This window comes from Drosophila gunungcola, chromosome 3R, assembly GCF_025200985.1.
Source record: "Drosophila gunungcola strain Sukarami chromosome 3R, Dgunungcola_SK_2, whole genome shotgun sequence".
NCBI classification, from domain to species: Eukaryota; Metazoa; Arthropoda; class Insecta; order Diptera; family Drosophilidae; genus Drosophila; species Drosophila gunungcola.
This window is the reverse complement of record NC_069139.1, coordinates 14,407,717-14,430,778: the sequence shown is the minus strand read 5'-3', so window position 1 is coordinate 14,430,778 and position 23,062 is coordinate 14,407,717. Positions and strand designations below refer to the sequence as shown.

At 39.8% G+C, this 23,062-nt stretch overlaps 1 protein-coding gene across 6 annotated transcripts in view; it reads right to left on the bottom strand.

Moving 5' to 3' along the window:
* LOC128266697 (uncharacterized) overlaps window positions 1-23,062 on the bottom strand; it is a 75,499-nt gene that overhangs the window by 42,391 nt on the left and 10,046 nt on the right. For all 6 annotated transcript variants that reach the window (XR_008269072.1, XM_053003388.1, XM_053003389.1 and 3 more), the window contains exon 2: window positions 20,830-21,271. Coding sequence is in view for 5 of the 6 variants with exons in the window: in XM_053003388.1 (XP_052859348.1) it covers window positions 20,830-21,073 (244 nt within the window). In the remaining variant the exon portion in view is untranslated. The remainder of the gene's footprint in view (window positions 1-20,829; window positions 21,272-23,062) is intronic.

Below are 23,062 nucleotides of genomic sequence, written 5' to 3'. Positions count from 1 at the left end.
CGAACGCACAATAACAAAACACAGGAGGCGGCGGCGGGCGGACAGTCCAAGTTATTATTCATAACACAGCAGCGCAGCATCAAAGTGTAAAGAAGTCTGCGACAATTCCCACTGCCATTTTCCGCCGCCCACTCCTGCAGCCAACCTTCAAGTTTACATAAATTATTTACGACCTTCAGCGGGAGCACAGCAAAAATAAAAACAGCAGCCGAAAGGTAAATGTTATTTTGACAATAATGCCGGGCACCATCTAATTTCGTGCTTTGTTTGCCATTTCGATTTCACTTTGCCGGCCAGCAACAGCAAACAAAAAAAGGATTTTTTGAGGCGGTGATTTCACTGTGTTTACTTTCCTCCATGTTCCCCAATGATATTTTAATTAATTTAAGTGCTTGGCCTGGGTTATTTTCACCGGGTCAATTAGGAATTACGTCAGAGATTTTATTGAATTTACCGCCGCCCTTATCAGGCTGTCAGCCCAAAATGACCTTGTCGCGGCCTTAAAGCGCTCAAAAGTCTTAAATACATTCGCGAACAGGAGCAGTGTCCTAATGCCACTTAATATCGGTTCAAAAGCAGGTCATTAGAGCAAGCAACCAGAAACTGTAAATTGAAAATCCAACACCACGAGAAGTGGAGCAGAGTTCAGGAGTTGAAAAGTCGAGGTAGCTGTATTAACTTAGCAGTTTGACATCCAACACCTTGCAACTGTTGCAGCCTCTGAGAACTCAAGTGTGCAATGCACACACTTGAAAAAATGTGCTCTTCCAATACGAAGGAAAATTAAAGTCAATGTAATTGTATATACCAATTGAAATATACATAGATGTACGCAAAAACAGTGAAAGTTATTGAACTAAACATTTTCTAATTTCTCTAACTTATATGAAGGAAAGGTTTTTTTAAGCCACAGAACTCATTTTAAGTTAAAATACGTCATAAAAAAGTTTCTCTCTGTGGCCAGCCTTTTGGCTTGGGTCTTAAGTGGCACTCGGTTTCGGGTTATCAAGCCAGGCAAAGCCGCCAGAAGAAGCCGGAAAACGGCAAGTGTTGCTGGTGGCATTTCTCGTTTTCTCGATTCAGCCGAGAAGTGCGGGAATACACCAGCCACTTCACCACCCACTCAAAGGTAAAGGTGTTCAGCAACTTTAAGCGAAGATTTCCACATTGGCCGCACACAAAAATATTGTCGCGCATTTGTTCGCAGCTTACGAAAACATTTTTCTTAACACGCTCCGCAATTTTTTGCACGCTCCTCTGGCAACTTTTGTTTCGCTCTGTTTTGTTCTCGTCGCGGCTTCACTTTTTCTCGCTCAACTTCAATTTGAAGCGGGCGGAGTGCACAATTTAAAGCATTTACGAGCGCAATTTGTCTGCCGCCTGCTCAGACCGCAGTCAACTCCACTTCCAGTTGGATTCCAAACTTTGCGGTCTTTTTCTGCAAATATTTTTTTTGGGTCGAGAAAACTTCAAACACGTTGAAAGTGTGGGCGAAATGCAGGTTGGCTGCCCGCAGCTGCCGGTCTGACATTTTTCTTGGCGTAAATCTGGCAGCAGCAGCGACTTTAGCTGCTTTTTGCAGCTCATTGAATTTCGTACGCTTTTGTCTGCCAATGCCAATGCCATAAAAGTGGATGCACTTTTTCCCTCTGGCTCTACACAACAAAGTGTTATATATTTAACCGAATTTACTAAAATAATGTTGAAAGTATATTTTTTTTAGATAGTGTTTTTTAATTGAAAAAATTGTTTGTATTAGATGTGCATAACGGACTTAAATATAAATATATGTGAGAATAAATATTATTTTTAGCTTATAGGAGCAGTTATAACCATTTATTGTAAGAAAAAGAAGTCTTATCCTTTTCTTATATTTAGAATATGCTCCACGGATCCTATTTACCTATTTCACAATGGTTACTTTTCTGGATTTAAACAACTTCGCAACAAACTAAACCTATTTGAGAGCATCATCGCAGCCTGCGGGTTTTATCTGAGTATGTGAATATGCACTTTTATCATTTGTCCCTTTCGCATTTTCCATATTCGGAAAGCCCTCTGTCGCCGCTTATTGTCAATACAAAAGTTTTATGCATTTGGGGAAACTTTATTTTTTTGCCGAACTTGTGCGTTAAATTGTGCAAACGGATTTTCACAGCAGATCCTTGAGGCTGAGAATGCGGGATCGCTGGGAGAGTGGAGAATGACTTTACAGAGACTTTCGAGTTGTTGGCCCACACATACCGACACTTGTGAACAAGTTAACAAAACGATTTCGCTGTTTGAAAACTTTTATTGTGTGAGCCGGCAGACAGACAGCCAGACTGCCACGCCCACATCGAGCATATGTATTATTCATGAGGCAGCACACACGCAATCAGGCTGTCCTTGTTCCTGTCGGAGTTTCTGTTTCCGCTGCAGCGATAATCTCGGGTCAATTTCATAAACAAATAAGGCGGCATTATCTGGATCCCATTGAGAGTGCGATTCGAGCCCATTGCCGAGCGGTAATAATGAAGCCATTCCATGCAGACCGGCATACCAGATACGCAGTACAGTATCGGAGTTATCTTCATTACAGATCGATTCACTTGAAGGACACTGACACACAACTCACAGCTGAGGTCATATTGACATGTTGGTTTTACTGAGTTTATAGGCTTTTTGGTTGTATCTAAAAATACAAATGTATTAGAATACTTTATAGAGCGAACACCCTAAAAACTTTAATATATATATTAAAGCGGTGTTACTACATAATTAAAATAAGAAAACATTTTGAGACCATGAAGAAAAACATAAAACGTCTATGAAAGAATAACTCATATTTTATATTTAACTAATTTTGTATTACAACCATTTTTTGTATCTGCAGATTATAACAAAAGACAAACAACTAACAATCATTTAATTTAACTAACATCATATTTAATAGATTGACCACGACTGTATGTGTGGAAGGTGTTGGCCAGTGTCTGCGTGTCGAGACTAATTTAGGCCTGAGTTGACACCATAATTTATAGCGATTTGCACGCCTGTCCCGCCCAATGACTTGGCTCAGACGTGCATGGCCTTTCAGCCACCTACAAAGGGAGTGAAAAATGCCGGGACTATTAATTGTAATTTTCAGTGAGGATTCAGCCGAGGTTAATTGGTGCAAACATGCCGCAGGACCAAGTGGCGTGTAGGTGAATGGCAAATTTCATTTCTGCCAACGAAGGGACTGCTGTCGACAGCAGGACCTCGGACTGGCGCTGCATTTATCCATTTTATTGACGCTCTAATTAAAGTGTTGGGCTCATCAATATGCCCAAGGTGAAGCTGCCGTGGTACCCACGTGTGGGTCCTTGTGTTTGTTAGCAAGGACACCAGTGTCGGCCGGAGCTCTGGCAGCAGTATTGTAGCAAAGTTTGCTGTTATGGCAAACGGAGACAGACAACACACACGACACCGATACAAGGTGAGGCCGGGTTAAGCTCCCAAGAAACACGACACGGCACTCAAAAAAAAAGTGTGTCCACAAAACAGGGTTTTAATATATAAAGTCATTCATCGGCACTGTCAAGATTTGGTCTTAAACTACCATAATGTGGATTATAAAAAAATTAAAGAAAAATGTATGGAAAATACATTTTATTGATTTCTGCTCACCTTTAAAACCAAATTTATAAAATATTTATTTTTCCAAACAATATTATTCACATTAAATTGAATTTAAATGTGGTCTCACAATAATAAGTTTCTTACCCTTTGTGGGTTACAATTTGTATTTTTGTTTCGTTTCTTCATAAGTTCGTTCGAAGAGTTAATCAATCTGGAGTTAAGCCCAATATCCAGGACTTAAAACTCAAATTTGCGCTCTGTGCAGCATCAACTAACCGAACGGCAGTTTCGACATCGGTCCGTATTTTGTGGCAGTAGCTGTACGAGAAGCAGTAACTGTTTTATCGCCAGCGACAACGCAATGGCAAAGGCAAAGTCGCAATAACAACGGCCGGGGTAAGTGACTGAAATTGCCTAGAAACAAAGAATGCTTTAGCAAATTCCCCCTTACGGGCCTGCGGCTTTTGTTGCTAACCACAGCCACAATGCGGTGCAACGCAGAACAAAAGCCCAGAAACGAAACATAGTGGCTAAAAAAAAGGGCTTCGTGTGACGGAAGGGGAATGCGAAATTCGCACAATGGCGGCAACAAAGTTGATGACATGCCGTGACGGGCGCGTTACTCATACGCAGCGTGAGCCCAGATGAGCTTCCAGCCAGGTTGGTCCACTTGACATATTCCCAATGAGCTTCTCGCATCTGGGGCTTATCCACTTTTTTGTTTTTTTTGTTTGCTGGTATTGTGACTTTTCAAACGGAATTGCTGACAAATCAATATGAAGAATGAGCAATGGGCAATGAACAATTTCGCCCCAACGGCCATCGCAATATCATAATTCCCTAATAGCCGAGTCGAAATGTGATATCTGGCATTCAATCACCGCAATGCCACAAAAGGTCAATTGCCACAAAGTAAACAATTAAATTGGGGCCAAAGTGGGCCCAGACCTCAGGCTAGTCAATGTCGGGCCGAATGCCTTTGACAATCCTCCACCGAGTCTGTTTACTGGCACGCGCCCTTGGGCCGGGCAATGAATTTTTGTCGTACTCAATAAAGGAAGCCAACGGGAATGACTGCGACAACGGGGCGGCTAAAATGGCAATAAAAACAGCAATTGATAAGCGAACCAGCATCAGTCCCGCCAAATAAGCCAACAAACAAGAAAGCCCACCAAACACAGGCGAAATGAAGGGCGGGGCAGACAAACAATCAAACGATAAACGGGTGCCAAAAAAAGGAGAGAGGCAGGCACGTGCACTTGAACAAAATTAGTTGTTTTACATTTTAGTTAATATAAATAAAAATGCCTCAAGAACCCTAAGTAATTTTACAGAAACTTTATCTTTATATACTTTTATAGTAAGTTAAATTAAATTATCTACATTAATTCTTTCTTCGCATTTAATTTGATTCATCGTGTTCTTAAATGTTGTTGTGTACAAGCAAAAATTTCTTAATTTTATGGATTACGAAAATGGAAAAAAATGTATGGCTCATTATTGAACTAGATATTTCTCTGCGTGCATGAAGGCAAACGAAGCCATGGTATTTCAACCTCAATTTGGCAAATTCTATTACGATAATATGGGAGCGGCGAGGGGGGCGTAGAAGCGAACGAGCAGCTCGGCGGGGAGTGGGAAAATGGCCGGAAAATGCTTGATGTAGCTGGAAAAGCAACCACACCAGCGGCAGGCAGTTAAAAGCAAAACAAAAAGGCAGCGCTGAACGGAGGCTGGGGCAAGAGTATCGACAATGAGTGAGATCCAATTTCAGTTCGATTCTTATCCAATTTCTGGGCAAATAAGTGAAAATGTTTTCATTTTCATGCCTTTGAGCATTGGATTTGGCCAGTTGATGGAGAGTCGGTCTCACTGTGTGCTCTTAGCGTGTCAATAATTTGTCCCGAGCTCTTTGGCTTGACTGAAGTGTGAATAAGCGGCAAATGGAAATGGTATTAGAAATGAGCAAATAAGTAAAGGATTTCCCAGCCCAAAAAAGGACTTCAGCACTTAAGGAGCTTTGCAGCCAGACCGCAAAGTTTGCCCCTGCCAAAACAGAAGCGTTTGATGTGACAAAAAGTTCTTTTAAATTATTTGATTTTTTCGCTCGGCTCTTTAGCCGAACATCCCCGATTAGAAGCATTAAAGCTGAGCTTATCCAACCATGACAGAAAGAATCTCAGTGGGAGGGGAAAAACGTAAAATGCAAATCTCAGATTTGGTTTGTTAAACATTTGCTTAACCACGAAAACGAAGGCGAAAGACGGAAGTGTCGCCCGCCTTGTAATTTTCCCCCAAAAAAGGACGAGAGGGAAAAAGAAAAGCCAAGGCGGAAGGAAGGACACCAAATGAAGACAACAGCACATGGCACGGGACTCAATCGTGGCCGTCGAGCTGCCAAATATGCCACATTATGTGGCAAGGGCAACATATGCTCGACAACAGTCCGGAAAATCTGCGTGGGGAAATGAGCTAGCTGCCGGCGGAGTGGTGGGGGGATCAGACACAGCAAATAAGGGAAAATTACGTTAAATAGAAAAGAAAAACTTTTCCACTTTTTAACTTTGCCGCTGAACAGCGCGCGGTTGTTGAACATTTTGCAAACAATTTAAGAGCCGCATTAAATTATTGTTACGCTCGCAGCTTAAACTTTAAGACAGGCAGTCCAACTGTGCTGCTTTTGGCCTTATTTTTATGGCCACCCTCGCTCTCGAGGGGCGATAAGAGTGAAAAATGGTAAATTAAGCAAAGCAAAAGCCAAGGCGGCTTGTTATTATTGTTCTTTCTGTTGTTGTTTTGCCAACGCGCGTCAGACTAAATTAGAGCAAAAAACTTAATTTGCCTGCCTTTTTTCTGCCTTTTTTTGGGTTGATGTTGAGCCAAAAAGTCGGCTAACGGCAACTGACAGAAAGGAAAATCAAAGAGGAAAATGCGCAAAATAACAATTATGTTTTAAGGCAATTGTTTTGGTTTTTCTTTTCGGTTTCCCTTGGCCTACCGCCCCCAACTTTTCTTGTTGTTTCGCTTGTTACAATTAGTGTTGTTCTTTTCTACTGTTTGCTCTTACCGTTTATAATTGAGAATGAAATAAGGTTAATTAGAGTAATGGCCACTTTGCCGCTTTGGCTCAAACTCTGGCAGAAAGATCGAGCAAAACATGTTTCCCTTTCGGCCAAGGCTGATTGACACAACTTGGTCGAAGGGCGCATGCAAATAATCATTGACCATTGGAAAAAATCAGGCTGACTAAAAAGAAAGATTTTAGCTGTTTAAATATATTTTAACTCAATTATTTTATTAATAATTAATAAATTTGAAGTGCATTTTTTTTACTTGACTTATTTTTCTGGTGCTGAAAGACTTTTCCTGATCCAATCACTTCGGTTTTTTCAGTGCCAAAGCGTAAGTCATCTTACTCCCTTTTGGACCGCAAGCAAATTTAAGTAGTTAATTTATTTATGACACCCACTTCAGTCCAATGAAGGGCCAGGCAAAGTTTTGTGTGCCCAACTGTGATAGTAAACTTGTCGACATCACACCACGTAGTTTGGTGAAAACACTTTTGAAATATTAAACACTTGAACCCATTTACTTTGTATGACCAGAAGCTGTCGGAAGACGACCGTTATTGGCCCTCTTTATAATCAAAGACAGTTGTGGTTAATAAAATAACTCTTAAAACTCCTTTCTTTGTTCAGAAATAACTTTTCCAATATTTGGAAACATTTCGTGTAGTTTTTAACTTTTTATTTACTATAGCCATGTTGATTTTTTTACTGCTTTAATAAAAAGTAATCTATTGAAAGTTGATTTATTCATAGCTAGCTATAGATTTTGATTATTCTAAGGCTCCTTCTAATCGAAGGAAAATTATGTTCCTAAAATATGTAGAAAATGTTTTTTAGAAACAACTTAGTATTTCAAAATCAAATTGATTTTAACATTAGCTCTTAAATTTAACCGTTAAACAGAGCTTGTGTTCATTTGAAAAATTCATATTTTTAGGACGCATCTTCAACAGTGGTTTTTTTAACCGCTGCTGTAGGAGAGTGTGCCCTTCATGAGGGTAGACGTTAAATGACTTTTAATTGCTGTTAGCTCACGTTGTCTTCAGCACTGCCGGGTTGTTGTTTGCCGTGTCAGGCGATATTCCTATCGGAGGGGTATGAAAATGCTACCAAAATAAGTTTTCCCTCGTCTCGGGCTTGTTTTTTCTTCCATTTTAGTTTTACATATGTAACTACAACAGCAACAAGAGCGGAGGGACAACCAGAACTAGAACTAGACAGACTTTTCGACCAGGCCGCAAAAGTTTTCGTACAATAATAATCACTTTGTAAAAGTTCTGCCTTGGGCAAAACCATTGCAGTTAACTGAAAGTCGCACAAACGTTCAAATCTGGTAAAAGCCAAACTGCGGGCCAAAAAACTTGTTCCTTATACATACGGCGGTTATCTCTTGGGTCCTAACAAATATCGGGGTAACTGAGTGGTGGTTAGTTGGTCAGGTCGTGCCAATTAATATGTCGCCGTGATTTTCACATACCCAAAGAATATGCTGTCAAATGATGACGTTTATTATGTCATAGAGACGGCGAAATTGTGGCATCTCGTGCCACACATAAATGGTCATATGAATGATTAAATCGCGAGCACATTTTTTCCCCACTCGTGTGTTGTTGTGCTTAATAAATTAAATTTTTTAGCACAACGCGCACAGGTTTTTGCTTCTGCTGTCGGTGGCCTTAAAAATTTATATGCGAATTTGATGTGCAAATTCAAATTAAATTTTTGCTGGTGTTGTTGCGTGTGCTAAAACAGCAACACACACATACACGGGCAGACAAATGTGTACATGTGTAATTTTTACGGCATGACTTTGCGACACACACAAAAAGAAAGCCAGCTATATATTTCATGCCAGACGGAAATTCAAAAAGCGGGCAACAAAAAACGACTCCAAAAGGGTTGCCAAAGCATGGCCAACAAAAACAACCACACGTAGATGATGATGTGCAGGCCTATACAGGCAACAAAAATACAAAAAAGTAAAAAAAAAAAAGAAAAGCTCTAACAAAAAAACAGCATACACGCAATTTTGTTGTTGTTTTTGACGTTTCATTTTGAACATTCTGCGTTTTTTGACCTTTTTTGATGAGTGTGTGGCACACAGGCTCATTACCCATATGTACACCACATAGCCACTCACACTCACACTCGCACTCACCCTCAAAGAGCACTCAATCATAAATGAATGCACGCACACACGTGCAGGAGCCATGTGAGTGGCATGTGACCGAACGGGTTAGCATTTGTACAAAAGGAAGTTGTTACTCTGGCTTCCGGTTTAGCCGAATCGTTATTATTTATAAGCGCTCACGTACACTCCAAGAAAATGCCAATTTATCTATGTTCACTTATAAAATTGTATCCCAGAAATCTCTTAAAATCAAACGGCCATATACAGCGTTGTTATAAGTTTTGGTTAATTAACAAACTGGCTTTCCATTTTAAAAAGTTTTTTATTTCTTTAGCCATAGTCTCTAAGCATTTTATAAACATTTAATTTTTATCTTTGATTTAAAATCCAATTACGTTCCAAAAAATATAGATATCAATAGACAATTATTAGCTAGGCATTGGGTAAAGTTTTTGTTTTTATAACATTCGTTTATATTTTCATTTTATATTTTTTCATGTGTCCCAGTGAATTTCTAGCAGAATCGTAACCAATCCACCTAACAAACCCCCTCAAAATTTGGTTTCTACATGGGTCAGCGGATTAAAGGTCAGCAGTGGGCTCCAGCGAATAGCTGACTCATCATCATAAGGGGCGATCGGTGGGGGATCATTAATCAATTAGGCCAACTCCACTGAGCTGCAAATAATCTGTGACCCAGTGTTAGTGTGTGTGCTAGCAGTTCTCCAACTTTGCTACAACTTGATCTGGCCAAAAAGCCGGAAAACAGACCAGGGAATGTCTTTTGGCCGGCTGCCCAAAATGCAATTGGCTTCATGCAAAATTCAGGAGCTTAATTTGTTTGTCCTTGCCGGCCATTTGTTGGCTTTGCATTTCGGGCATTGCCGGAGTTTGAGTTTCAGTTTGCTGTTTGCAGTTTCAGTTAGCAGTTTGCATTTGCCGTTTCCAGTTTGCTGCTGACATTTATTAGCTTGTAAACATAATGCGGAAGCTTTTATGAAGCTTACCGAAAGATTTTCCCGACTTTGCAGTCACATAATTGCCGCAACATCAACAGCAGCAGTAGTAGCAGTAGCAGCCATGCAAACTGCCTCAATTATTTATATATAGTTATATTTCAATTTGGCCAATTGACAGAGAGATGGACAGTTTTAATGCTTAAATTGTTTAACTTGTGCAGTGCCATTAATTTATGCATATTTAAATAATGTGGACGCTTTTGATTTGACTGGCAATCGCTGTGTTTATTCGTTGCATTTTAATTAAATCATATAAATGTCAATAAATTCAGTCGACGCTCAAAAGTATGCTTCAATTAACAGCGCGCATGAAAGTGACCGCACGAATTATAAATTATGCATATTATATCCACAATTGTTGTTACACATCGTTGTTATTTGGTGCGGTTGCCGGTGTTGTTGCCGCAGCTAATTGTGTGTGCCCAAACACACACACTGCCCGGTTTACGGGTTTGAGTAGGTGCACACAAACGAGCAATTACAAATTAGCATATTTCAGTCGAACAGGGGCCACAACAATGGGTTAAGGCGATAAACGGAACAATTTCAAACTCAGACTCTGGTCAATGAGGATAGGTTTAACAATCCTCGCCAGGAAATCGATATCTCCTATTGTGTTCTATAAACAAAGCCCTCAAGACAAGTTAATACATGATATCCTCGTTCATCTCAAAGGCGTACGTTGTTAAGTTTTTGTTAAAAATTAAATATTCTTGAATGTTTATAATAATTGATTTAACTTTATGATAATGTATTAAACCATTCAATTCCAGATTTCATTGAACATCGTTGAATCATTTTGATAAAGAGTCATTTAATAAGTTTAAATAATCTTAAAATATTTATTAGAAATAATTTTCCATATTCACACCGATATTTGGCTAAAAATCATTTTAAACTAGATCCTTCAAAACCGGAGCTTCAAGCCGTCACGTAGTCAAGCCATTTGAATGCCACCGTGAATAGAGATCCTGCATGGAATAGAAATAAATGCATGGAAGCCACCTAGATTATTTTCGGCCTGTCAACAAAATACATGCAAAATGTGAAAATGCCAAGAGGATAACAGGAAAAACTACAGCAGCTGCAGTCGCGGACAACAAAAAATCACGGAAAATGTTTTTCAATCTACAAAGACACGCGACAGGCGCCCAGGTCGCCCAGGGGAGGCAAAAGAAAAGCCATTGAAATATGCAAAGCAGCTGCGGTGATTGTGCAGCGCTTACGAGCGACAACAAGCACAACAAACACAACAAAAGCAACAAATACGGGCAGCTAAGCCAAACGGAAGCGGGCGAACAAGATGTCGACTAAAATCATCGACTGCCACAGCCACGGAAATGGAGCTAGAAACGAGGCGAAATGAGAAGCAATCGCAGAGTGCAGTGCGGATAGGAAAAAGTCGAGCACACAGATTTTTGCAGACACGAAAATACTTTTACTATCCATAAACACCGTTTCTTAATGAAGACGGATAACTTATAAATCCATTTAAAAAAATTATTTGTTTTGACATAAACGTTAAATACTTTTTCGATTTCATAAAAATTACTATTTCTCTTATGTTAGAATTTTTTATATTCTGTCACATAATCATAACTTATTTTAGAAAATTTATGCAAATTACTGTTCCAAAAAAAAAAATCGGTTCTTATACAGGTAAAAAAAAGTAATGCAAATTTTGTTTCCCAGTGTAATGAATTAGCCAGGAGAAGCACAGTCAGTGATTCGCGATTACCCCGAGCTGAGAGGCACACAGCCAGCAGCCGGGAGCCAGTGAAAGTGTTTTCGCAGCCGCGATGTGGGAAAGGCGCAAAATCATGGGCTGTCGTTGGTTCGTTAGAGTCCCGGGTGAACAGAGCAACAATGGAAGTGGCAGGGGCAACACCAATGGCAACAGCAACAGCAGCAGCACCAACACCTTTGGAAACAATAAAGTGCTGGCTGCTTAAACGCATTGTGCTCTCCTCTTGTTGCTGTGCTTGTCATTAAACTCCTTGCAATTTGCAAAAACACCACGCAGCTGCACACACAGGCAGATCATACACGCACACACACATGCTCGTACGTATCGCCATCGCTTATATAAACTTGGGGCGCACGAAACACTTCCGCAGCCGAAAAGCTTTCCGCTTCCGGTTCGCTGTTTTGCTGCTGCTGCGATTGCTAATGCACTGGAGGGAAAATGTTCCATAGAGTTAAGAATAAGGCTTATTAGTTATTGAAATCGATGTTGAATTCTCAGAAATAGGATTGTGCATTGTAAATTTGACTGAAAGTATTTATTTATTTGGATTAAAATAGGTTTAAACCATATTTTGCAACATTCAATTATCCTTTTAATTTGATCTTGTAGTTGATTTTAAAATTAAAAAGCTTTTTACTTAATTTGGATATATTTAAATTGTCAAAAAACTCTATTGTATTGATGTATATGAGGCACAACGTTATAGAATTTTTTCTATCCTTAAAAGGTTGAAATTCAATTATTGATTTTGATTTCTAATCTAACAACTGAAAGAGTAATACACGTAATGAATTTTGTTAGTTTTTTTTTTATATATTATTTTAGTCAGTTTTGTGATTTATAGTTTTTTTTCTAAGTGTTTTGCCGCTTCCCGTTGCAACTTTAAATATTAACAGTTAAGTAGCGTGTGTCGCGGGAATGTGAGCTGGCTGCCTCGATTTTTCTTCTTCTTATCGCCGCTGCCATCGACTGCGTGCAACTGAACGCCAGGTGAACAGCGCAGGAGTCACCGTCACCTCCACCTAGGAGGTTGCCGCACCCCGAACTCCGTGCCAGGTCCTGCTCCTGTCAAAGTGTCATTTAGATGGTAATGCTTTGATACGGGCCCGCGCTCAGGCACATTAACAGCTGCCGGGGGAAAGGGCCCAACATCGATATTCGGTCTGAGCCGCCTGGCGTAAGCGTAAGCGTAAACCACTTACCGGGCTGATTGCCCGCCATTTGTTGGTGGCTTGTTCGTTCGACGCGTTTCCAATTCATTTATTAGCAGTTTTCGTAAATGCCACACTGGCCATTAATTGAAATCAATAAAGTCAAGTTATGGCATATTGCGTAAACGTAATGATTCAGCAATTATATGGCAAACAAAGCTGATTGTCGGAAAGTTTGTCGATATAAATTTTATAAATAAAAAAGAAACTATCAAGAATTTTGTAAATAAGTGTAGTGAATGTAATGTATTAATTTAAGCTAACTTATAATTTATAAGAAAATTGGAGTGCATCGAACTCTGGATTAAGATGTACATTTCGAATATTTAAAACAAATTATATTGTATAAATAGTTGGTAAAAAAAAACCTAATCGTTTATTTATAGATCTAGTCATTAGGAAAATTTCATACAAAAATACCTTTGAGTAAATGTACATCAATAGGATAAATGATTGACTTAATGTCTCAGCAATTATTGAGAAAACATACCTGAAAGAAAAGAGAAACCAAAATGGAGAAATAGTTAGTTAAATTGCAATGGCTCAGAACGTAATTGGTTTATGAATAGGCATTTCCTTATATATATTAACATTAATAAGATTCACACAAGAAGAAATCACATTTGTGCCGGTTTTAATTTTATGCTCAACGACTTTCGACCTGTGGGAGCGGTGAAACGGCGTCTAAAGTGACTTTCTAATTAGTTTGGCTTGTCGAGCGAGGCGGGATATGTTCTCCAGCCCCCAGCGCCACCTTTCTGCCACTCATTTTCCCATCTCGCCATCGAGGAAGACGCACTTGACTCAATTTGTTTCTTTTTTCGGTGGTGGTGTGGTGTCGAGGAAAAAAGGGAAGTCAAAGCCAAAAGCAAGAGAGGCTGCAACCACTTCGACGGTATCAAAACTCATATCTGCTTTGGAATTCCGAGAATGTTTCGAAGAACCACTGCCGAGCTGGAGTCCAAAAGCAGAAACGGTGCTGCAGAAACCGACACGAAACTGTATGAAAGCAGAAAAATGTGAGGCCATAAAAATATGTTACAATGCTTGGTTGCGTTATGAAAGAAATTATAAAGGCAACGCTTTCTCAAGAATCTTCGTGAGGTGTGTCTGTGTGAGGGAGGCTTTGAGTGTGGTAGGCTATGCGAGTGTGTGTGTGTGGCGGGGCGAAGCCACAATTTCCGCAATTAAATAAAAACGCAAACTCAAGCCGCTGGCAATGTCGGTGGAGTGGCGGGGTCGGAACGAGCGTTGAGTGTCGCTTTGGTTTGCCTGAAATATTTGCATATTCCGTTGGTCCTGCCGCGCTGATGAAGTGGCTCACCCACTCGTCCTGCCCCAAACACGAACACACACAGTCTCAGACACGCAACGCGTTAATGTATTTTGATTTCAGGACCGACAGCACCAAACATTAGGCCTGCCTTCGTTTTTTTCTACAGCACTGCTAATATCAAAGAACATATTTCTCAAAATTAGGCTTTAAACTCAGTATAATAGGAACATTTTAATTGTTTTATAAAGGGTCCTTTAAATTGAGAAACATAGACATAGCTTAACTATGCTAAGAAAATTACACTTTAGGGTTCTAAAAATTTATATTTAGACTAAAATCCATTGTTAAAATTTTTTGTTGTTTATATATTGATAATAATATTTAAATTATAAGAATACCTCGATTTTTAATTCTATATTTCCTCTTTAAACACCATGTGAATTAAGTTCTAAAACCTTCTATGAATGTTTTTGATATTTTCCCCAGTGTCTGTGTGAGTTCATTTTTAATTTCACAGACATGCGAGTGGCAAACAGACACGCGTGTTAATATTTCCACCATTTGCTTGGCAAATTTGTATGACTTTTCGCTGTGAAAAAAGAAAGCAACAAAAATACGAAACGAGGGCAAACAGCCGCGAATTTGTTACGTTTGCTTTGGGTTTCGTGCAAATCAAATAAAAGTATAACTTTGCTCATTTGTTGGCCGATGAATTTCTCGGTGCGTGCCGGTATCTGTATCCCATTCATCCCGATCCCCGTCTCGGCTGGATATCTCAGTATCTTTGAAGTTTTGGAGTTGTGTAAGAGTTACAAATTACGAGTATTTGCCATAAAAATATCAACACTGCCGACTGCCGGGCTCCTTAAAATATGCTTTTAATTTTATATGCATAACAAATTTATGCAAAGTGCGCGGTCGCGTCGCCAGGTGTCCTCCGTAGCCATGTGTGTGTGCCGCTTTACCTGTATGTATGTGTGCTGACAGCCTCATGAAATTGTATAAAGATGCTTACTAGGTCGTTGATATGCCTTCAACTCAGCCCGCCATTATATTAAAATTGCGACTACGTGCGGGTTAAATGTATGCCATCCAGTCAGCCAAACGGACCGACATTCAGACATATAGACAGAGCCGGGTCGGGTCTATATGAAAAGTGAATTTTGATAGATGACGAGTGTGGGTGGGGGTGCCAGTGATATATGTGTGCGCCCTGCCGAGGCTGTATTTCAAAGCGCTGCTGCCTAAAAATGTAATTTATTTTTCCAGCTGTGTCAGTTGATTTTGTAGCACATTAAAGTGTCATTAACGAAATGCCACACGCGAGATGAATATATATGTATGTGCTTGAATGCAGCATCCTAATTAGATGGGTGCCAGTTTAATAATGAGAAAATCCGCCAGATACAAGGCAGTGCAACAATATAAGTTCTCTTCGTTTGTCGAGGTCACACACAGGCACACAAAGAGAAAGCTCTCAAAAATTGATGTTAAGCTCTGCAGCTTAAAACATGATCCAGCCAGCACACACACACAGCCAGAAAGAAAGCACTCTTAATAGCTGCGGCCCAGCACAGTTGGAATTGGCTGGATAAATCCCAGCTTTAGCCTGAGCTGTAACTGTGACTGAAGCTGCTCATACATATGTATTTAACCCCAAAAAAGCACTTAATTAGCAGCCTTGACTTTCAGCACAGTCACACTCACCAGGGGCGGATTTTTGCTGGAGTATTTTGGTTTTTGTAAATATATTGTCATATCTTTTGCTTTATTACATTAATACATCGGATTGTTTATCAGCTTTTTTAAGGCTCTTATTTGACTGCTTGGATTGATATAAGTCTGGGACATTATTGGCTTACAATATTACTTGAAGTTATGTCTTTAATTGAGCAGTAAGAAAATATTAAATTTATATAAATTATTGTTAATTTTAAGAACTTTATGAATCTGTAAAAATGTATACCTCAAAGAATATAACTAAATTGAATAAGAATTTTTACAAGGTTTTTGAATAGCGTTTTAACCCTTTTAAGAACCACCTAAATCCGACACTGGCACAAGCACACACACCGGATTTTAAAGAACTCCCGCCAAGTCAGCATTTTTGACTCTTTGCTTTGCCGGAATTTTGTACAAATAAACAGACAATTTTAATTTATTTTTTTTCTGCTTTCTGTGCGCTACGCCCTTGGAGTTCTCCGACTGCGAACATTTTTTCTCATTTCAAGTGAAATCGAGACAGGTCGAGTCCGACCAGCAGCCGCGAACAACCTTTGGCATCGCACTGAGGTCGTCGCCGCCCTCAGTCTTGTGCTGAATTTTTAATTTGCCTGGCAAACAGCAAGGAGCAGAAAGGCGGAGCAAAAGCAGCTACCTTTCGTTGATTTGATGAAGGTCACACTCATGGCGGTGGGATGCCATCACCATCACCAGCGCCATTGCCATCGCCATCTCCATCTCAAGTTGTTCTGTTTCGGGCAGAAGGTTAAGTGCCGAGAGCTTGTACTTCTTGGGTTCTGTTTTTTGGTCGAGTGTCCTACAAATTGAAATGTATGTGGGCTGCAGTTGTTGTCTCCATCTCGTGTTGCATTTTATTGTGGAAAGGCGTCTGTGACATGCATACATAATTTACATTTCACATGTGCGGGTGTTGAATTTAATTACAATTTTAACTGCTGCAAATGCACAATGATGCAAAAACGCACTGAGAACAAAAAAAACAACAAGACCCGTCTTCGATTTTATATTTTATTGCCCTAAATTTGATCATTTTCGTATTTTACTCATATAAATAACATTTATTTATAAAGCTTTTTAAAAATTTCAATCGTTCTAATTGAACAAATTAAATATTTTAATTGTTTGAAATATTGTTAAATGCTTAAAAACTTTTCTGTATGGCCGCTACTATAAAGGTTTATGGACTACTTTGTAATCTTTGTATAACAAACTGAGAGTCAAGTTTGGTTTGCAAAGAATTTAATTCAATATGACATTATAATGTGTTTGCAATCCTTAGTGTTCCATAAAAAGCAGATATTGTTGTGCTTTTGTCTCTGTGCACGCAGTACTTACCGACTATTGATAATGCCGGCCAATGGCACGTATACGCAATAACATTAAATTGGCATTGGCGGCGCTCTAAAAATATGGCCACACTCGAATGCAGCAGCGGCAACTCGAGGCAGAACTGCAGCGGGAAAAGAAGAGCTGCTGCTGACCCACTTTGACTTTGGCTTCATAACTAATTCACGCACACACCGGCACACACACTCACTCACACACATGCTCACATCGGAACACACACACTCACACTGTACGGGCACTACATAAAACATTGTGTTACATGGACCTTCAGGCACCTGAGCGCGATGTGTGCCTCGAATTGGGTCAGAATGGGTTGTTGTTGTGGGCCGGAATGGGTCGGTTCGGCACGGATCGGCAGCAGAGGGTTAAGCGGTTGGGGGTCGAGTCCGGGGTGTTGCAATATAATTAAGGTGGAATAACTTACGAGTGTTTGTGTCCATGCTCGTGTGTTTGTGTGCGGAGTGAAGTGTCTGTTACGTTTAAAATTGATGCGATTTAAGGGTAAGCGTGTTAGCGAGGAGTTGCGGTTGCAACAATATTATAGTCAACACAATGCTTAAGCCCTTTAAAGCTAACCCTCTTTTCGGATTTAAACACCTTTTTTTTGAGCATGTTTACGAGATTTTTAATATTTTTTTGAACTTGAATTGTTTTGGCTTTAGGTTTGACAGAAGTGTTTTTTTTTTTTACTAATTTATACCAATGTGTATCTTGTTTAAAATTACTCACTTCAACTGCAGTACTACTGCAAAAAGGTTTCAATATGATTTTCTTTCAGTTTTCAATCAAACCTTCAAAACCTTCAATTTCTAAACATGGCATCTTTTTGTACTTCGGGTATATTATTTTTCTTCAGAACAAGTTACGCCTTTAATAGATAAACTGGCAACCACTCTTACATCAATAGGAAAATCGAAAGCAAATAGGTTGAACAGCATGGACTCGAATAAACAGGTCAAATATTGTTAAATATGAAATTCCATTTTACATTGACCAACTCCACATATTTTTTTTGTATATGTCAAACGGGGAAAAGCAATCGAAGAAATAACGGAATAACGAAAATTTTATGCTGATTAAAATCTTATGTCATGGCTAAGCCCAACGACAGACAGACAGGCATGCAGAATGCCGTGCAGACAGATGGACCTGCAGACAGAGATCCAATCCAGTCCACGGCTCAAGGAGGCACATCCGTCGTCCTCGTTGGCCACTAAAAGAAATTCCCCATTCAAATGCGAATTCGAACAACTTGTGTACATTCGTGCAAACTCAATCTAAAGGCCATACACATAAACTGCAAGATGTTCTCGACGTTCCACACGTTTCACCTACATTTCCGCCCCACCACCGCCATCCCATATATGTCCAAGTAACATTGTTAGGAGCAGTATGAAAAAAGGCAAGCCGCTTACATAGAACGGAAATTTTTATGTCCCTCAACGTCAAACCCAATGCAGAAAGGACTCTATGTCCTTTTTGCCAGTTGGTTACGTCTTTCACCCCTGTGAGCTGCACGGCAAAAAGTATATTTATTTAATCAGATCAATTTGATGCTTTTTATGTGTCGAAACAGTACCAAGATTTTTTATAAATGTGTACTGAAATATGAAAATTTGAAGTTAACTTAATTTGGTTATTTAACTTAAAAGATTCCTTATGTTAAATGGTTTATATTTGAACGGGTTTGTGGAACTGTCTAGTTTATTACTCAGCTCAGAAAGTATTATATTTTTGCCTGTGTAAGCACTTTCTTAACATTTTAGTCCCATCGGTTCTGTAGTGTTCTCTCGACCTGCATTGCACTCAATGCGTCTGGCACTTTGAGAGCATCGCTTAATGACTAATTTGTCCTGCCAACCTGTGTGTGTTCGGGTCTTTTCCCGTCTGACAGACAGTCAGTCAATCAAGCTTGTTGCATAATAAACTTTTTTCAACATTTCGCATTTGTGCTGTCCAATCGGCCCTTTTCATTCAAATGCCCCGGCTCTTTCAAGTCGAGAGCAAAGGAAAATAAATTGAAACCAATCGATATTTGTGATTATTTAATAAACTCAATTACGGGGACATGAACCCCCCTCCCTACCACTTAGTGCGTGTATTGATCCCCAATCGAGGGGTTAATGCACTTTAACTTTTTCCACGAACCAGTGTCCGTCATAGTTAAAGTTTACTGCAGGAACGGGGAGGACGAGTAAGTCCTGCGGAGTGGAGTGGAGCCTTCAACTTTTTCAACTGACATTTTTAATTCGTGGCTAATTTGACATTTAAGGATGTATACAAAGCTTGCAATTGTGTGGGAGGAAAAGTTTTATGAACTCCGGCTTGAAAACTTTTGAAGTTATGGAAAAAATTGAAAATGAATAGTAATAGTAAATAATAATAGTAAACATTCTCCCCGGGCCATTAAATCTTTTTGTATTTTTTATACATCTTTTATTTTGGCTTTAACAGTTATTTTATGTTAATTGCGTCACTGCAAGCACATATAGAAATCTTTGCCAGAAATCGGAAAACAATGCAGCTTACAACCCAAAAAAATATTATACAACCTGGGCAAGAACTCAATCGAATTCTATATTTACTTAGTATGCTGCAGCCAATTTTTGTTGCTGCTGTTTACGACACGTAGTAACGTTCAGCAAACATTTAAAAGGAGTCAAGTTGGCAGCAAGAAACTGAGACACACACGTACCATAACCCTCTATATCCCCTCTACATTTACCCCACAGTCTGTGTGTCCTACCACACAATAAAATGCGAAACAAAACCTCAATTCAAAGTGAATATAAATTGTTTTACAGCTGACGTTTGCTTTGAATTTCAAATTGTTCCCACACCGCCAGCAAGGCCAATTCCCTGGTTAACCCCCTGTTGCCCCCGTGGGATCTGTGGGACCATTCAGCTGCATCGATGGCTGGATGACTGGCTGACTGGCGAAAGGTCATTGTGTTAATTGGAGCGTAAGTGATGATGATGTCCTTCACTATCTCTGTGTTCCCAAACCCTCGGGTGGATTCCAGCTGCTCATTGAGCCATTAAATATCGCTTGGCAATTAGACTTGGCCATTTTTAGTACCACTATGAATAGGCAATGGGCAACAAGCCGCAACCTGATGCAGTCGAAGAAATGTGGTTCTGCGTTATGCAATTAATTATGTTAAGGGCTTAAGAGTTTTGCTAAATATATCATTGCTATTGCATAACTTAGTTACTATGTATTTAGAAAAGGGGGTTTCACAAATAAATATATTTATTTTTAAATAGTAAAAACACTATTGAAAGCATTGCTTGCACTTCCAAATATTATTAAAAATAGTTCATATATATTTTGATATATTTTTTATGAAACCTTCATTTTTACTAAAACAATTTATAAACATTTTAACTGTATACATATTTTCTAAAACAGTCCTACGCCTGTTAATTTAATTTTGGAAAATATTGAAAATGTATTTTTAATTAGTGTTTTGTGAACATTTTAAGCAACAATTTAATTGTCTTTTTTATTTGTACTATGTTTTACTATAAAGAAAATATGTTTGAAGCATTTGATTTTATTATAATTTGGTCATTTATCAATCTGGCTGATAAAATGGGGAAAGTATGAAATTCTTTGAATTTAAGTTTTTCGCAATTTGTAGTACAAGTACATATTTTGGGTGCACCCAGTTAACCACTTACCCGATCGTCCGATGGCCAGATCCGTTTCCAAGGCCGTTGTGGCCGAGGACAGCGATTTGTCGGTGGGCAGCGCGGCGGGCGGCATGGGCAGCGGCCCTACTGTTGAGGTGGTGGTGAGGTCGCAGCACTCGCGCTCGGGAAACTCGCTGCCCTGCGCCAGGTGCAGGGCACCACCGAAGAGCACCACCCACAGGCTGAGGCAGCAGGAGAGGATTTTCAGGTTTTTTATGCGAAAGCGGGTCATGTTGTGGTTTTATCCTCCTGTTCCGCCACTTCAATTGTTGGTTAAAGTTGATTTTTTCTATTTGTTTTCACCACTCTCGCTGGCTTAATTTACGCTTCGAGCACTGTGCGGCATTATTTTCATGTTTCGTAGTTCGCACATGCTTTGAGCTTTGAAATGTGTTTATTTTATTTGTGCGACTGCATCACTTTTGTTTGCCTTAAAAATAAATTCGGGGATTAAAGCCAAACATTTAAAGGCAAACTCCCTTAGCCGAATGCCAAAATGTTGACTTTTAAACCAGTCTCTGTTAGCATTGCAAAAGCTGGAAAACTGGGCAAAGGAAAACTCTCGAATTGAGTGCCACAGAGGAAAATACTATGGGAAATAAAAGGAAGCGGACATCACGGCCACAGTCAAACTATGAACAGCATTTACAATTACTTTCGACAAAAATGTATATAGACAACAATAGACATAATGCAGCAATAACGAGAGAAACAACTACCGACAAATGAAAGAACAGAGGCGGCAGAGGAGGGCAGAAAGGGAGAGCTAGACGTCGGTTCCGCCCCCTGCAAACACTGAATAACATAAAAACTTTTTCATTTACAATTTGCTCAGTGGGTCTATGGCCATGTAGCAAAACGAAGAATACAGGCGGGTAACAAGAAAATGCTGAAAAGTTTTTTGGTAAATGCGAAAAGTTGTGGCCGCTACCGCCGCTCTTCCTGTTCTTGTTGCTGTTATTCCTTCTGCGGTTTTTGCCTTGCACCGCTCTGCTATCTAAATCCACCGTGTCGGTGGCGTATGCGCAATATGCAAACTGTAAAATCCCAAGCGGGAAAATTAATTCACTTTGCCACTCTAGCAGCGCCTCTATCGGGCAAATCGCGCAACTCAAATGTTTGCCGAATCAATAAAAATATAATTTGCTTCGATTTGGCTCAAAGGAAATGCAAACACTCGAGTGCTAATGCAGCAGGATAAGGAAAACGGGGAGCGGGCAAACACTCCTCCAGTGCACAATCATGTAAACAAACTCCGGCGACAGAGGACGGTCGGCAGTCGGGAGATAGGCAACTGCAACACGCATCTTTTGGCGCAGGAAAAGTGACTCGAGAAAATTATTACCAGGCAAGATACAAAAAAAAACCAACACACTCGCAAAACAAGGGAGCTTCAAATTATGTGTCTCAATGTATAAAACGTTTTTTATTGGGCTGTAATAAATTAATGATTTACAACATGGCTTCTTTCCTCCGTTTTATTTATTCAAAAGCTCAGGGGTGTGAATTTATTTAAAGGCAAAAAAATGGTTAAATCAAAAATTATAGACGTTAAAAAGAGTTCATCTTTGTATCAATATTTACACATTTATTAAGTTTTAAAGCGTTGACCTGTATTTGTAGGTATATCATTTTGCCTTCGTGGCTAGCAAATGAAATTGAATAGGAACAAAGAGTGTGCCAGTTCAAGTGTGATTTAAGGGGTGAGTTTTAAAAAACTGGTGCATATTCCAGGGAGTGAACAATTTTAAGTGAAGAATTATATACCCTGTACCTTTTTTTCTCTGTGAAAGAGACACGTCGCACTGCAGTCAATCAAGTGGGCGTCGTGTGGGCGGCAGGAGGTTGAAGGACGAAGGCCGAGGCGATGAAAGTTGCCAGTCAACGGAGCGAATGCAGGCAAACACAGACGACAAACGGCAGGGGGAAATGGTTGAGGAAAGCGGAGGGGCCCGAAAGGAAAGGCGCCAAGGCGTTTTCCGCATTTCCCTTGTTGTTTCTGCTTGAAATGATTTTTTTTCTACCAACCAGCTAGGCAGCTATCCAGCCAGCCCGCAGTTACCCCCGAGATGGAGATGCGTTTTTTATTTCTCGCTGTGCAAACGCGGCCGCCGTTTGAGATGTGTTCGGGGCTGTCGTTTGCTTTTGAGCCAAAGTGTTGCCATAACGAGCGTAAAATGGCGGCAAAAAGACGACGGCCAAAGACAACGTGCAACGCCGT